The sequence below is a fragment of the Camelus dromedarius genome, chromosome 14 (genome assembly GCF_036321535.1).
Source record: "Camelus dromedarius isolate mCamDro1 chromosome 14, mCamDro1.pat, whole genome shotgun sequence".
Lineage (NCBI taxonomy): Eukaryota > Metazoa > Chordata > Mammalia > Artiodactyla > Camelidae > Camelus > Camelus dromedarius.
Window position 1 is genome coordinate 50,879,118 of NC_087449.1, and position 16,384 is coordinate 50,895,501.

Here is a 16,384-nt window from a genome sequence, read left to right on the forward strand (position 1 = left end):
GTTTTGTGGTGATGAGGGAGGCATCTCCAGTGTTTAGGGACCCTGAGAAAAGGCCTGGGAAGATTAGGCAGAGGAGTGCAGCTGCCCCCTGATTGATTCCCTCCTCGTGGGGAGCTGGGAAAGCCAAACAGACTGGTCTGGTTGCAGATGCCACTTAGGATAGAAAGACAGCTTCTCGTCTCCTTGTGTAGAACCCTGATACTTTCCCAGAAGTTCCAAACAGGATACTTCCGTGAAGCATTGTATTCAACCTTGGCTTCACATACCAATCACTTGGGTACTTATGGAAACTATACATTCCCAGGTGCCACTCCTGAGGTACTTCGAAGATCTGGAATGGCCCTGGACATCTGTGTTTTTAAAGCTTTCCAGGTGACTCTGATGCCCCAGCCAGGGTTGAGGACCATTGCCCTGCAGATACAGACTGTCAGGCAGGTAGTAATTCTCTCTGACCCCCGAAGGGCAGCTTTCCCTTCTGATCCAGATTCAGGCAACCTGACTTGTTCGTGTATGGACTGAGGCCAGAGGCTGGGATTCTCTTCTTTGTAGTCATGTCTTAGGTGGTTTAGGGTAACCACACTGTCACAGAAAGAATCAAGTGTCCTTTAAACACCCCAGTAACTGGACGTGTGGTCACGTCACACCAGGTGGGGTCATGGTGTCTGAGCAGAGTATTCCCCGAACTGGTGTGCTTTGGGATGCCTGCAGTGTGAGCTGGCGCTCTGGGGTCAGCAGGGCAGGAACGAGGCACAGTCTGCTCAGATCTGAGGGGTTGCAGAACTCAAAATGAAGCCCCCAGGGACCTCCTCTTCTCCTGTCAACATTCTGAATGTCCCTCTCTTCACTCTTGTTGGCCCCAAACATTCCAGCTGTTCTTTCTCTTACTAAGCCTCTGGTCTCTTAAAGTTTCTTTCTTTTACCCCCAAAATGAATCCCCTTAAATAAGCACTTGGACCTTTTTCATGTAAGGGATTGAACTGCTGATCAAAATGAAGTAAGACCAGGAGAAAATGACAAAAAAAGGAGAATTACGAACGTTCTAGAGATTTCAGAGGTCCCCGTGGCTATCGCCTCCTCAAGCAGAGTTCTGGATTCTCTATCAGATAATTCCCAGAAACTCCCATGTCCTTTTTCCTTTTGTTCCTGGAAATCCCCTTTTAGAACTTGCCATTCTCTGGATCTTATGGTAAAAGCAGCTCTCATTTATCCTATACCTACTCTGTGGCAGGCATTGGGCTAAGTTCTCCACATATATTATGGAATTTAAAAAGCACAGTTTGATCATGATCACCATTTTACAGATAAGGGAACTGAGGCTCAAGAAACTTGAAAGTCACTTGCCCAAGATCATACCACTTGGATGTCCTTTCTTTGTTAAAAGTCCGCGATACAGACATAAGCCTGAAGAAACGATGACAGTCATCTCGAATGTTTTTTGAGCAAGAGATGGAATATAAAATTGGGAATAAGATAGGTTAGAAGACAAGGTGAAGTTATAGGTCATTCAGGTGACTCCAAGCCTCTACTCTCATAGGAAGGGTAGGCCCCCTCCCCCAGCCCCCGGGAAAGATGCTCTCCTCTGTCTCTTCCCCTTTTCAGGATCCTGAAGCTTTCAAAAACAGCATCCTAGTCATCATACTTCCTCACCTGCCTGCTGCTAGCACAAAATGCAATGAAGCTGCGAAACACTTGGACAAACACCCATTCTGTCTTAGCCAGATGGAATTTGGGGGAGCAGGTGTTGGGGACCCAAGCTGTGTAGGTAGTGAGTTCTCACTGTAGGGCACTGTTAACTTTCAGGGGATTCCTTCTTTTTACAGTTGATGTCAGTGTTTAAATTGAAATTCTATGCAAGTGACTTGGTTTTTAAACCAGAATTACAGTACTTTGAAAAAAAAATTAGCAATGTGGTTTCGCACTGTGTGAGAACTGGGATTTCGTTTGCTTGTCTGTCTCCTGGAGCTCTTTACTGTGGTCGTGAATGAAGGAGGAGGGAACAGAACTCGTTATACACCTACCATGTGAGTTAGCATTTCTTCTTTGAGGGCCTGCTAAGTGCAGGGTACTGAGGGTCCCTGGATGAATAATCTGTGTCCTTTGCCCTCAAGGAACTCACTCTAGTCTGGGAGATGGATGACCATGGTCCAGGGGTAAGTGCTGTAATAGCTGTGTTTAGAGTCTGTGGACACCCAGAAGAGGGGCGCCCGACCCCCCTCAGGGTGGTAGAGGGCTTTCTCTGAGGACACAAGGTCAAAGTTGCATCCCCCAGAAAATCGGCTGGGTCATATATGTGGAGAAAAAACATAGAAGAACCTGCATGGGCAGAAGCCCAGAGGGAAGAGAAAATGTGGTGTGTCTGATTAATGACTATGTATTGAGTGCCTACTGTGGGCACAGTACGTGATCCTTGAGGGAGGTATCTACGGAAACAGGCTCAGAAGGGACTAGCCTGAGGTCACAGGATTCGGACTTAGGCTGGATTCCACATCCTGTACACTCCTAAATCACCTTCGCACTCGGTGGCCAGGTTTAGGGTCAAGCCCTTCTACCTTGCTTCCTCATTCTTGCTTCTGATGGTGAAACTTGGCTGCACACCTCTAAGGAATCACACAATAGATGCGGGTTTCCCAATGTCCAGAGTGTCTGGGAGGAATGCCGCCACCCAGGGCGGCGCCCAGTTGTTATTGTCTGGCCCTCTCTGAGCGGCTGCAGCATACTGGTGTGGTTCCAGGCCTTTCCCATCCTAGATGGAAAAGCAAGGATAACATGAGGTTAATCGGTGGCTCGAGGTGTGTCCTTGAGGACCTCCCACAAGAGCACTGGCCTCGGTTCTAGTCCCAACTCTGCCACTCGTTATTAGAGTGAGGAAATCACTCCAGTTTCCATTCTTTTCAGTTATTTTTTGTTAAAAGAAAGGGGCTGAGCTGGGTCAACGGCAGTAAACATGGGCATGCCTGCTGTACCCCCTCATCGCGCCCCCATCTTCTGTGCCAGTGACAGACCTTCACAGCTCCCTTTTCTGTCAGCCTCAAAACCTACATACCCTTTGCCTCACTTTCCTGAAACAACACGTTTTCTTGCCAAGACAAGATGAGGCCTCAACATAATACTGCAGCCATGCAAATAGTTATGTGGCACAGGTCCTCTGATCCAGCAGTAGTTTGGCTGCGAAGAGTCTCTGAAGCTGAAGCAAGCATCAGACTGTCTGCTCACCAGTGTTTGCTCCAGCAGCCTCCAGGGAGCAACAGTGTGGCTTAAAATCTGGGGTCTCGGGCACCAGATTCCACCAAGGGCCCCCTTTGCCATTGGTTAGTTACACCGTCAGCAGCCCGCCAGGCAAGGGCTGCGTGGTCATCTTTGTACCCATCAGAGACAAAAGCAGCAGCAAGCAGGGACTCTGGCCCCTGCAGTGACCTGGTCGTGCTCTCTGGGGCACCAAGGGGAGTCAGGCCTCAGCAAACTGAGCAAGAGACTCTGCAGCTCCCTTCCAGCAAGTCTCCTGCTGTTAGCAGGTGTGGAACAATATGGGGCTTCCACACTTTCTGGTAATCTTGATCGAGAAGTAGGAGATTGAGAAGATATGGAGAGGGTTTCTTTGCCATTCCTGGGTAGAAACTTCCTGAAGTTGCCCCAAGTGTTTCTGATTCCCTTCTGTTTAAATTGATTATGCTAAGAACAAGAAGTCCTAAATGGTGGGCGGGCGGGATGACTTTGAGGCAGGGAAGCCGGAAGGGGCATGGTGAATCGAGTGGGTGTGCCAACACCCCAAGAAGGAACAGATGAGCTTTGTTCAGGGAAGGGTACTTCCCTGAGAGCCCAGGACTCCATTAGAACCACCCCAGCTGCGGCCACCAACATCCCCTGCGGGGGAGCGAGCTGTTACCTACGGGCTGTGAGCTGGAGAACTTCATTCCTCCATAGTTTCCCAATTGTGCCCTGCCTACTAATTATTAATCAGATCCCAGAACAATGTACCCAGCATGCCGAGCATTTCACTAAATCACAGAAGGCGGCTTGTGTGACCATGGGGATTGCCAACAGACCAGGGGGAGCCACCAAAGACATTGGCCTTCACCCAGTGCCCTGTGATGGCACACACATTCTTAGCTCTCAGTAATGAACAGAGGGAAAAGTCTCTGGGCCCATGACAACTCTCCCTACTCAAAATCACAGTGACCAGTTTGAGGTGACTGAGGGGGAGTTGCAAGATAAGTACAAATGGTTGCTAATTAAATGCAGAAGGCGAGAAAGATAGCAGGGCTGGCTGATGCCTGCCTTACACAGCAAGTATAACTGAGCTGGCCCCCTGAGTACTGGCCTCTTTTCCCCCCTCTCAAAAGGCTCTTTCTTCTGCCTGCTTTTGTCTCCATTGTAGTTCATATGGCATCACAGGTGTACAGCCTTGGCCTCAAAGGAGCCATTGTGACCTTATCCAGTCTGGGATCTGTCGTGGGAAGACAGCGGCATCCCTCCGAGCTTGCACGGTGCCGTTTTACTCACAGGGAAGGAACTGAACAGTCTTGGGAAAGTGATTCGAGGTCTAGCCAGGTGGTTATTTGGGTGCCTTGTTTGCACTCCATAACACAGCCACCAGTTCCTTTGGTGAGTTTAAAAAAAAAAACAAAACAAAAGAAAACCTCACAAGGAATAATTGCTATCATTACGCCTGAGGTCCAGCTCCTAGAATTCAGACTCGGCCCCGTTTTCCTCCTGTCTTGGCAGAATGGTATCCTTGACGACGCCGTTAGAACTGCCGGCAGGAACAGCGGTGTCTGTGGTATTGATGGCATTCCACGGGGCAGGCTGGAGCCGGTCTCCCTGGTGAGACGCAGCTGGACCAACACACCTCGCCCTAGGCCATCAGCCTGTGTCAGGCCTGGCCCCGCCCTCACCCACCTTGTTTGCAGCTTCAACTTTCCACCTCCTGCCCCACTCTCCTTCCTTCCCACTCCTGTGAATTTCACTGGCACAGAGCAGCCAGGGTCCTAGAAGACAAGGACGAGAACAGGGAGTGGGTTGCAGCCCAGGGCAGCACTTTTCAAACTGCTGTTTGGGGGCAGGCAGTGACTCAGTGGGCTGTGAGAATAGCATTCCTGGCTGAGTTAACTCTGGAAGCTCTGGATTATACAAAGCCACGTGGGTTTCTTTACTGGAGGACTTCTCTAAGCCTTTATGACTCTCATGTGCAGTCTGAATCTTATAAAGGGGGTTTAATAAGCTGAGTTTCCCCAAAGGTATTGGGGACCCCAGGGGATACCTAATAATATCTCCCAGGACAAAAATTCCACAAACTCAGTGTAGGGGATGCCAGCTGAGTGTTCAACAGGCTGAGCTTTGGAGTCTAGCTGAAGATCATATCTTGCCACTGACTAACAGTTTAACCTTGGGCAAGTTATTTCTCTGAGCTTCAGTTCCCATCTGAAAGCTGGGGTGATAACATCCTCCAGATAGATATTTTGAGGACCAAACAACATCTTGTATATAAAATGCAAAGCACAATGCCTGGAGTTTAGTAAGCTGTTAATATTTGTTGTCATTTTATTGTTGGGTGACATGGCCCAGAATAAGTTTATGTACTACCCTAGACTCCACCTACACATGGCTGACTCCCCGCTCCGCATTCTTACTCAGAGTGCCCTTTGTACCACACTGCAGGCCACCTGCTTCAAGCTTCAGATGTAACACCTTCCTCCCCACTCCAAGTAACTCTTCCTTCCTCCTTATCTCAACATCCGAATGCCCAAGCCGGAAGCCTGAGAGTCATCAAAGACTCCCCACCCCTCCCCCTCCATGAAGTCTGTCACCAAATGACATCAACGCACTTCTTATTTAAGAGGTTCCAGGTTAACAGATCTCCATTCCCACGGCTCCAATCCATTCTGCACCTGTGCCTGGCCTATATCAGGTCAGATTCTTTGCCACTCCCTCTGGCAGGAAATCCTTCCTTCCTCTCGGTCCACCCCATAAACTCTGTTTATCCTTCAAGCTCCAACCCAGCATCACGCCTTCTGAAGTCCCTTTGCTCACCCTTTGCTCTCCCTCTGGCCAGCCAGACACTCTCCCGGCTCTAGCAGCACAAACCTCATCCCAGAGTCTCCACTGTCAAGCTCCCAGGCAGGAGATGCTGTTTTTTTCATCTTTAAAGCCCATTCACAGTACCTGGCACTTAACAGGACTGTCAGGAATTTGTTGAGTTAAATTTACTTGAATTTTCCAAAAAGTTGCCACCTCCCTTTCAGTGATTCAGTGATTTTTTCTTTTCAGAGGTATAGCCAGGAATATCCAGGTTTCCTTGGATATTCCTACTACTGATAACAGCTTCCACTTCTCCAGCATCTACTGTGTATCTAGCAAGTGCTCTGTGTCCATTAACTCCTCTAATCCCATGAGCTGACTCCCAGTGTCCTCCCACTCCACAGATGAATATTGTGAGGTTCAGCTAGCTGGCAAATGACCAAGGTAGGATTCCAACCCAGGGCTGCCTGTTTCACTCCAAATCCATTCTCTCCCCTTCATCCGTGAACTGAGATCTACCTATATTCTCATCTTGAGCATGGTCATCTAGATTTTTTAAGAACTACGATCTTACTGCAGATTTGCTCTGCACTTTCCTGTGAGGAAAAGAGGCATGAGTGTTACTTAGATTGAACTCTTTCATGGAAAATCCCCATTTTTATTTGCATCCATCCTTCAGGGGTATTTTCCTAAACAGCCCAGAACCAGAGAAAGCAAGTACCAGTCTCAATAGCTAAGTCCCTGGGGTTTGAGCCCCTCCCCTGATTCCCTAAGTGATTGCCGCTAACGAGGAAAATGGGGTGATTTATTTGAGAAGCATACTCACGTGCTGTTTTGGTCCCAGACACTATGCTAAACAGAGTGAAAACTAAAAGTTCTCTGCCCTCCGTGAGTTCAGTCTAACAGGGAGACAACACACATTCTGACTACAAAACAGTGGTGAGGAAAAAGAACCCTGAACTGAGTCTAAAAGACCTGGATTCAAATCCACATTTGTATCTGCATTCTAAAAATCCAGAAAGCTCTGAAAACTGACAGTTTTGTTTTTTCATAACTTGTTTGGAGGCAAAACCTGATCAAAAGTGAAGTTTTTGTACAGTCACTATTTAATGTACTTAGTGTGAATATTCCTATATTTTCATGCAGAAACCATGTGTCTGATCGGAGTGCTGCCCCAGCCCCCAGGGAGGAGGGTAGATGACACATGGTCCTGAACTCTGGAGGACATCTGGCCCCAAGAGTTGGAAAAGGAATGTGAACTTAGGCCTTGTGATCAACTGAAGAAAATGTATAAAACGATTTCATAAACTAAAAAGCAATAAACTTGTGTAAGATGGTCTTAAATGATACAGTCACTCCACCTGTGTAATGGGAGCACTGAGGGTGGAGCAGATGATTTTTTTTGAGAAACAAGAAGAAGGTCAAAACATGTCTCAGGGGAAGTAAAATTTCAGCCGGGTCTTAAAGGGTGAGTTGAATTTCTCACTTCGCGGAGAAGCTGTGGGAAAGGAATTCAGGTCTGAGGGAAGAGCCTGAAGAAAACCTGCAGAAAAAAATGTCTTTAAGTAGCTTGAGCACATGGACTCTGTCAGCTTACAGAAAAACTCTGATTATCTGTCAAAATGCAAGAGAGAAGCACTATGGATGTTATAAAGGGGCAGCTAGTCCACAATCCATTTGCTCTGGGCAGGGTTTTTCTCTGGAATGCAGACTTACACATGCTTTCCCAGAGAAATGGCACTGTCCTGGCTGACGCCTCCCTGCTTATCCTGGTGGGGAGGGTGTAGAGCTGCTCCCCCTGCCACCCCTGTCTCCCCAAGTGGGCCCAGGAAGGGTCAAGGCCTCGCAGCGCTCCAGGCTGGTGCTCGTCTTGCTGCCCTCTGCTTGGTCAGCCCTGCACCAGCTGGCATCTCTAGCATCAGACTGCCAGGTTCAAATCAGATCAGCCACTTATTACTCTGGGTGGCCTTAAACAATTTATTTACCTCTTTTGCGCCTTTTGTTCCTTGGCTGTTAAAATCAGAATAGCAGTATGAAAGCTGGCACAGAAAGCACTTAGCTGAGTGCCTGACTGGTACACACTCACACAGTAGTTACTATTATTACAAGATCTCCTCCTCCTCCAGCTATTCATAAATACACAGCCCTTAATACTTCACCTAGAAAGAAAAAAAAAAAAAAAAGCCCTTTATTCTCTCTGTCCTGCTCATCAATTCCTTCCTAGTTAACCATTTTCTGCCGAGAGTGTTTCTGTGTCGGATTTTTGCAGCTGTTTCTCTGTCACAGTAAAGCATGGCCTCCCTTCCTTTGTTCATAGATAATCCAGTACAGGGATTCCCAGGTTGGGTCCCTGGTGATCCTCGTGGACAGGCAGAGGGATTCCCACACAGATTTCAGGATGCCGATACAGAGCAAGGTCAGTACATGTACCGGCTCTGAGAGGGGATCAGCCCTGCCACTGACCCGTTGCCTTACCTACATTTCATCATCTCCAGGAGCCCCAATTCCTACTTGATAGAAGGGGAATATTCATACTTTCCTCACAGGAGTGTCGCATCTCAGATCAGATCACGTGTTTAAAGCCCTTAGCACAGGACCTGGAGTGTAATAAACACCTCGCAAATACCTGCCACCATTATTACTATTAGTACAAGACACTTCTTGGAAATCACACTTTTACTGCAAGTGGAGCCTCAGGTATAATTAAAAGGTCGAATTTCTGCAGGAAATGGGTGGAATTACATCAGCTCAGTGCAGCGACACTGTTGCCTAATGCTGAGAACCTCTGGTTGGCAGTTATATCTGCCTTTGGAAAGTAAAAATAAGGAGAATTATTAACAAGTACATTTGGGCAGAGAAAAGCATTGCGAACATGAAGTCTCGGGGTTGTGGAGAGAGAAAGGCATCCCTGGTAATTAATAAGTCACCAGGACCCACTGGTCTAGTACACTGATCTGTGCTTTCTGGTTGGAAGGTCTCCTGCTGTAAAAAGCAAAACTAGCACATGGGCATTGCCACTGGGCAGGTTTTACCCATTAGCCAACGTTCCCGTGAGTAAAAGCGTCCAGGGCGCACCATGAGCAAAGGGAGTTACCACGTAGACTGGAAATGGGGAGAGCTCTTGGAAGTGATCAAGTGCAAATGGGGGTGATGGTGGCATCAGGGAGTTCTTTCCCAACTCCATGGCCAGCTCTCTATTTCCCTTACCCGCTCTGCAACCAACGGAATGTCGCCTCTCCTATATGTGTGTTGGGGCCGAAAAAAAAAGAAATTGGAGAACTAATTAGCTGACCCAGGGTTTCCTGTTCCTAAGAACTACTTGGGGTGTCCCTTATCTGGAGACTCTGATTCAGCAAGTCAGAGCTGGGGCCTGAGAATCTATATTAATAAGCATACCAGGTGATTCTTATAATCAAGCAAGTTTTGGAAACCACAAGGCTAATCCATGCCAGTAGGAGTTTTAACTGTTTTCTGTCCTAGAATGGGCGGTGGGGTTGAGAGGTCACCAGAGATTGTCCACTTGAAGTTAGTGAAAGAGTTAACCTGTATCCTAGGCTAATTCCTTACAGCACCTCTCTCTGTTCTAAGGGAACCCTAATTCCAGGGCACACAATGGCAGCTCAAAAATGTTGCTGCCTGACCTACTTTGAGGAGATGATTTGAGCAAAAGACTCCCTGTCTAGCCTGGGTGACATGAACATCTCTCTTTGGCTTTGTGCTTAGACTGAAGAACCTGGAGCTGGCTGCTGTGGGCGGATCAGACGTCCATGTGAAGATGCTGGCGGCCCCTATCAATCCATCTGACATCAATATGATCCAAGGTAACCTTGGTTTCTGTGGCTTATGTTAATTGGCTTTTTTGCTTAGCCACCACCTCATTTTCATTCCTCCTCAGGTGTGGGTGTGAAATTCCTGTGATTAGCAGCAGCTGTTCTCCAGATGAGCTGGCTGCAGGTTGTGTGAGCCCTCTCTGGCCTCCCCTGTCTGGAATGTGAGGCTTTTAGAGAGTTAGGAAGATTGCAGTGGGGAGCAAACCAACCATTGTGAAGTGCCCACGATGTGCTGGGCTCGTTTCCTCCGTTATCTTATCTAATCCTCATAATAACCATGAAGCTGAAGAGTATTAGCCCCTTTACAGATGAGAGGTTGGTTAGTTACACAGCTGGTCAGAGGCAGAGGCCAGATCAGGCTGAGGTCTGTCTGACTCCAACGTCCATGCTCTTTCACTACCCAAGCTTCATGGAATGACCCCCTCTGCTCTTCTCCCTTAGGAAATTACGGCCTCCTTCCCAAGCTGCCTGCTGTTGGAGGGAACGAAGGCGTTGGACAGGTGGTAGCAGTGGGCAGCAGTGTGACAGGGGTGAAGCCAGGAGACTGGGTGATCCCAGCGAATGCTGGTTTGGGTGAGTTTCTCCAGGCGTCCTCAGCCTTGTGTTCCAGATCCTTCTTCACCTGCATGGAACACGTGTGCTCAGTGTAAGTAAGCAGCGCAGGGTTTATTATGAAGTCCATAGACCTGCCTCCAGTGGGGATGGGCGCTGGACGAGCAGAGCAGTGGTTCTGTTTCTTTTGTTCAGGAGGGGATGCACCTGCTCTCATCACCGTGGGCCTGCGTTGATCGGAGCGGTGATTCTCCGAAGCTCTACAACCCCAGATAACTGCTGTCAAATGCAATGGGGTATCAAATAAGATAGCCCCTGCCCTCCAGGAGGTTAAAATCGAATTGAAAAAAATCTCCAAACCAACAACCTCCGTAAAGGGAGTGCTGCAAGTTCACAGGAAACAGAGGGCACTTCTGGCTCCTCTGTGCGAGAGAGAGGCACGGTTTTAGGGAAGGATCAGGGCTTCATGGAGGAGGCTTCATTGGAAGGGACCTTTGATGGATGGGTTTTGGTAGGTGGAGGTGAGCCCCAAAGTGTAGCATTTGGAGGAAAGAAAATGAGCAAAGACAAAGGGGAGTTTGGGAAGTGGAGGAAAATCCAGTGCGGCCTCAGCAGAGGATGTGCACGTGGGAGAGGACTGCAGATGTGAGGAGGGAGGTTACAAAGCAGGTGGGGCCGCCTGGGGAAGGCCCTGCAGAACCCACGCTGAGAGTTAGGATTTTCTTTCCTGTGTGGTAAGGAGCCACTGGTGAGTTTTGTTTTTTAGCACTTGATGGTTTTTGAGGCACAAACATTATACAGATGGATCCTGACAGCAGCCGTGAGAGGGAAGCAGGGCTAACATTCACCCCATTGGACGTATGAGGAACTGAAACCCAAGAAGAAGCCCTTGCCCAAACTCAAACAGCAAACTGAAAAGAGGGCCCCTTGGGAGGAACTCTGGTCTCCTCTGTTTTTGTCACTGCACTCCAATCTGAAGACCCTTTGGGTTGTAACTTACAGAGAGTCAACTCAACTTGTTTTTACCAAAAAAGAAGTTAGTTGGTTTGTGAAACTGGGAAGTACAAGAGATGGAAAGCTTCAGGCACAGCTGGATCCAGAAACCCCAATGCTATGAGAGCTCTTTCTCTTGTTCTCACTAGCTCTCCCATGGGATCTCCCCACACAGTGATACAGGGATAGCAACAAATATGTGTTGACTCCTGTCCCAGGCACTGTTGTAAGCACTTTACCTGTATTAACTCAGTCCTTCCCATAACTGTTATTGTTCCCATTTCATAGATGAGACAACAGTAAATGTAAAGGATTAAGCAACTTGCCCAAGGTCACCCAGCCAGTAAGTGGTGGAGCTAAGATTCAAACCCACTCTGATACATACCTTTCATAGATGGTTACCAGCAGCCTGAGGTTTATCATTCTGAGAACAAACAAATGAGCACGCCCTCCACAGTCCATCTAGCCCAACCATAGCCATCCCCCAGAGGGCTCTGGCCAGCCCTGCCTGGGTCTTTGCTCATCCATGAACCTGTCACCAGGGGGTGGGGGGGGGCCGCTCCAATTGCCCTGGTTGGGTCTCTTGCCCAGCTCTGTGGTACAGAGGGTGGGGCCTTGCGGTTGACAGCCCCAGGGGTTAGGAAGGAGCAGTCTGGAAAGAAAAAGGTACCAAGTAGGGAGGAAAAAAAACAAAAAAACAGTACCAGGAATCTACTAGAATCTCTTCTCTGGAAAAAAAAAAAAAAAAAAGAATCTCTTCTCTGAGATCAGAGAAGCTGCCAAGAACCACCCCACCCTCTGCTCCAGCCCCCTGGCAGTGCAGGAACCTAGCTGGGTGAGCAAATTGAGAGCTGCAAGGATTCACTGGGTGCTGACTGCTGCTTTGGGCCTGCCCCCATGTGGAGTGAAGGGTGCACAGCATGGTCAGGCACAGCCTCTGCCCTCAAAGTGCTCTTAGCTGGGAGCGGGAAAACAGCACTTAATACAATGCGGTATAATGAGCTCTGTGATCACAGGATGAACAGAGGCGAGAGTCCCTATCTTGGGAAGCATTAGGAAAGGCTCCCAGAAAAGCGATGCTTGAACTCAGTCTAGAAGACTGAGTGGAAGCGCAGCCAGTGGGCTGGGGGAAGACGGGCTCTCCTGGCAGGGAGTGCAGCCAGGCAAGGGGGTGGTGACGGGAGAAGGCCCTGTACCGTCAGAACTGCAGGTGGGCCGGCATGGCTTGGTCATGGGTGGGGCAGGGGAGAAATGAGATGAGGTTGGAGAAGTCGGCCGGGGCCTGGTCATGGAGGACTCCCACCCACGGTCAGAGGGGGCCTGATGAAGAGGAAAAAGAGGAACGATTTGATCAGATTTGTGCAGTGCAGAGAGTGTTCTGGAAGGGCAGAGGGTGGAGGCAGGAGGCCAGTCAGAAAGTGGCTGAGCAATTCAGGCTTCAGATGGTGAGAGTCTGAACAAACAGCGCTGCAGGACTGGAGAAACGGGCAGATTCAGGAGCTAACGTAAGAAGACTTGGTAATTAGATTGGTGAGAAGAATAAAAGGCGTGTGCCAGGTGTGTGGGTAATTGCACATGTGGTGGTGGTGGCGGCAGCCAGAACAGGGGTTTCTCCCTGGAGGAAAGGTGATTCTTTTAAACCAGGTGCCAGTCGGAGAGGATGAGGATTTCATCATTGTCAGGACGATAATTTACTCAGTTTATTCTGTAAACATTTTGTGAGCATCTGCAGTGTGCCAGGCTCTAGCACAGAGCGGTGAACAAACGTGGTCCTCCTTCTAGTGAAGACTGCAGTTTAGTAGAGTGGCAGTCATTAACCAGGTGAGCCCTCAGCCAGCCAGATCGTGGTCATTTTTCATGTACTGAGCTGCTCAGCTGTTGCTCTGCCTGTAGCCAGCTTTTTCCCACATGCATCCAGTCCCAGAGGACGTGTGAACTGACTTTCTCATTGGAAACACCAAGGCGGTGCAGGGCAGAGCGAGCACTGGCCTCAGAATCAGATGCAGCAGGCCCTCCTTCCACCTCTCCAGTTGGACCTCATTTAAGTCACAACTACTTTGAGCCTTGGTTTCCTTATCTCTAAAATGGAGCTAATAGTCGTTGCCTTGTATCTCTCAACTGAGGGATTACACGCCATGATCTTTGCAAACGCAAAATTTCCTCATATTTAGATCAGAGGTTGGCACATTTTTTTTCTTAAAGGGCCAATTAGTAAATATTTTAGGCTTTGCAGGCCATCCCACCTCTACTCAACTCAGCGCTTGTAAATTGCCATAAACAGGACATAAGGTGGGCTGGGTCCCAATGAAACTTTATTTATGAAAACAGGTGGTGAGCCAGCGTTGGCCCATGGGCCATACTTTAGTGACTCGCATGTTACGTGACAGAGATGTTGAAAGGTCAGGTGCACATGAGTGAGGAATGGGAGTCCTCAGGCCTCAGGCATGGAGATTAGGATCAGAAAAGGAAACCAAGCGGTGTTACACACCTACTTTGTACTAGGTACAGTGACAGCCTGTACAAATGCTATGACTTACTCTTCACACTGTGACAGGAGTGGTGCAGAGGATAACACTTTGTAGGTCAGAAAAACTGCAACTCAAAAAGGGTGATAACCCAAAGTCACACAACTAGTGAGCAGCAGAGCCACGGTTTTAAGCTTAGGTTCTCCAACTCCAAAGTCTAAGAGTTTCTACTTTAAAACCCTGAAAGCCCAGGAGGCTGATATGGGCGCTGCCACATCCCACCCCTGTTCTCTTGAGAAGAGGATTAGAGACTGCCAAGCCCCGGAAATCCGTGTCAAGGGCTGGATTACCATTGTCCTGCTGTTAAGGAGAATTAAAAAACACCTTTGATTTCATGCATAGAGAGCTGTACACTAAGCTTCTGGCACAGAGTAGAGCACAATAAATGTTGACTAAGATGAATGGGGGTGTTGTTTATAAAGACGACAATGAAGATTTGCAAACCAGGCCACGTGAAGCCTGGGGGAAGACAAGGCACCTCCTGGACTCCAAAGGAATCCTTCTGTTTTTCAGCCTCTTATTTTCTCAGCCAGAGATCTACTCTGGGATTGGCACAGCCTTTAATAGTGTTCCTGCCTCTGCCTCCTGTCCCCAGTCCCTGGTCCCTAAAGCGGACGTTGTATCTCCTGCGGCACAATTAGCAGTCTAGGCTGCCCCCACTCCCCTGTTAGGTCCCGGCCACTGGGTAGTGAGTGCACAGAAGGGGAGGCCGAGGGTCCCCGGGACATCACAGCCATGAGACACCAACCAACAAGGCTTTTAAGTCGTTTCCCTAAGGTGACCCAGCAAGTACGCGGCGAGTCAGGGCTTGCAATCGGCGTCTGTCTGACTCCAAGGGCTATTCTCTTCACCTCTGCTTTATACAGGATCCTGTCTGCATAGGTGGGGACCTGTCACCCCTCACCCAATACTCATCAAGTCCCTTGATTCTGTCTTCAAAACATAACTCACGCATCTGCTTTTCTTCATCCCCACTGCCAAAGTCTGGGTCTAGGCAATCGTCATCTTGCATCTTGACCCCTCCAGAAGCCCCCTGACTGGCCCCCCATTTCCACTCTGCCCCACCCCATCCCACAGTTTTCCACACAGCAACAAAGCGATCCTAAAGCATAAATCCACTCACCTCAGACTTCTCTTAAAGCTCATTAGAAGCATCCTAGTCGCTAAAATAAAATCCATTCTCTGTGCCATGACCCTGAGCCCTGTGTTTATTAATTAAAATCAGTCAGAATAGAATAGAAGATAACAGAGTGCATCACAGGGTAAATATTGTTCCATGAAACTTTGGCTTCTGTTAAATATATGTGTATGTACATATTTATACGTTCATATACGTACACGTACTGAGTCGGGACGTAACAGTTACCATGGGTCAAGATCATGGAAGCTGCATGATGTCCATGCAGCCTGGGCCACATCCCCCACGGCGCCGGCCGCTCTACCCTTCATTGTCTCCCGTCCAGTGTGTATCCGTTCCCATATGCGTCCTGCCTCAGAGTCTCTGCACATGCTTCTTCCTCTGCTTCAATGTTCTTTGAGGACTCTGAGTGGCTGCATCTCTGTCCTTTAACTCAGCCTGTCACCTCCTCAGGGAAGCTGTCCTTGACTCCATTTAAAGTAATTCTCTTTACTGTTACTCACTCTCTATAATGATCATACTTGCTTGTTTGTGTCTCATCTGCTCTGCTCCACCAGAGGGAGAGCCCCGTGAAGGTAAGGCACGTGTTTGCGTTCGCGGGCCTGGCTCACAGCAGGTGCCAGGGAAGTATCTGCAGACTGACGGGGCAGCCTCGGGGAGCCAGGCGACTCTGGGCAAGTCACGTCGTCAGTTTCCTGCCCTGCCAAGCAAGGAGTTTAAACTCGAAGTTTTACTGTTCTTTTGTTTGGAACTGGAATGTGGGCTGGAGGTTAAAGAAGCAGTTTTTTCCAATTTACAGGACTTTTTCATTTCTCATGTCTCATTTGGTCTGTGTAGCTGCTCCTGGGGGAGCCAGTCAGCCCCTTCTTGCCAGTGCCATCTATGCATTAGAGTAACTAAGACTCAATGACTTAGGAATTTGCTCAAACCAGCAGACAGGCAAAACCGGGTCCCACACCTGGACCTTCAATTTCTACTTTCACACCTTTTCCCATCATAGCCCCTGAGTCCCCTGCCGTAGGTGAGAATGGGGGCCGAGCGGGAAATGGGGCTCTCTCTAAGCTTCTCTTCTCCTGGCGATGATGCTGCATGTAACCCTCAGGGTCCAGGACTCTGAGATCCGTAGCCCCGGCTGTGTGACACCAGCGAAATCTAGTGGTAGCTAGCGTGGGAATAGCACAACCTCCCTTACACAATTATGATGAGGACTCGAAAGACTTCAGGATTTTCTTGTCTTCTCTAGGCATTACTTGAAGTCTATTGTTTTAGATGCCCATCTGCCCAGGAGGGGGAAGAGGTTGGGCATGGAGGGGGTCCTTCCTTACTTCCCT

General features: G+C 48.8%; 1 protein-coding gene across 2 annotated transcripts in view; it reads left to right on the forward strand.

Annotated features, from left to right (window-relative positions):
* MECR (mitochondrial trans-2-enoyl-CoA reductase) overlaps positions 1 to 16,384 on the forward strand; it is a 28,602-nt gene that overhangs the window by 1,971 nt on the left and 10,247 nt on the right. The window contains exons 1-3 of one of the 2 annotated variants that reach the window (XM_064493844.1): positions 8,333 to 8,431; positions 9,739 to 9,836; positions 10,287 to 10,418. In XM_064493844.1, coding sequence (XP_064349914.1) covers positions 9,791 to 9,836; positions 10,287 to 10,418 — 178 coding nt within the window. In that variant the 5' untranslated portion in view covers positions 8,333 to 8,431; positions 9,739 to 9,790. Of the gene's footprint in view, positions 1 to 8,332; positions 8,432 to 9,738; positions 9,837 to 10,286; positions 10,419 to 16,384 lie in introns of those variants that run through there. The other variant, XM_010981683.3, reaches the window with a different exon arrangement.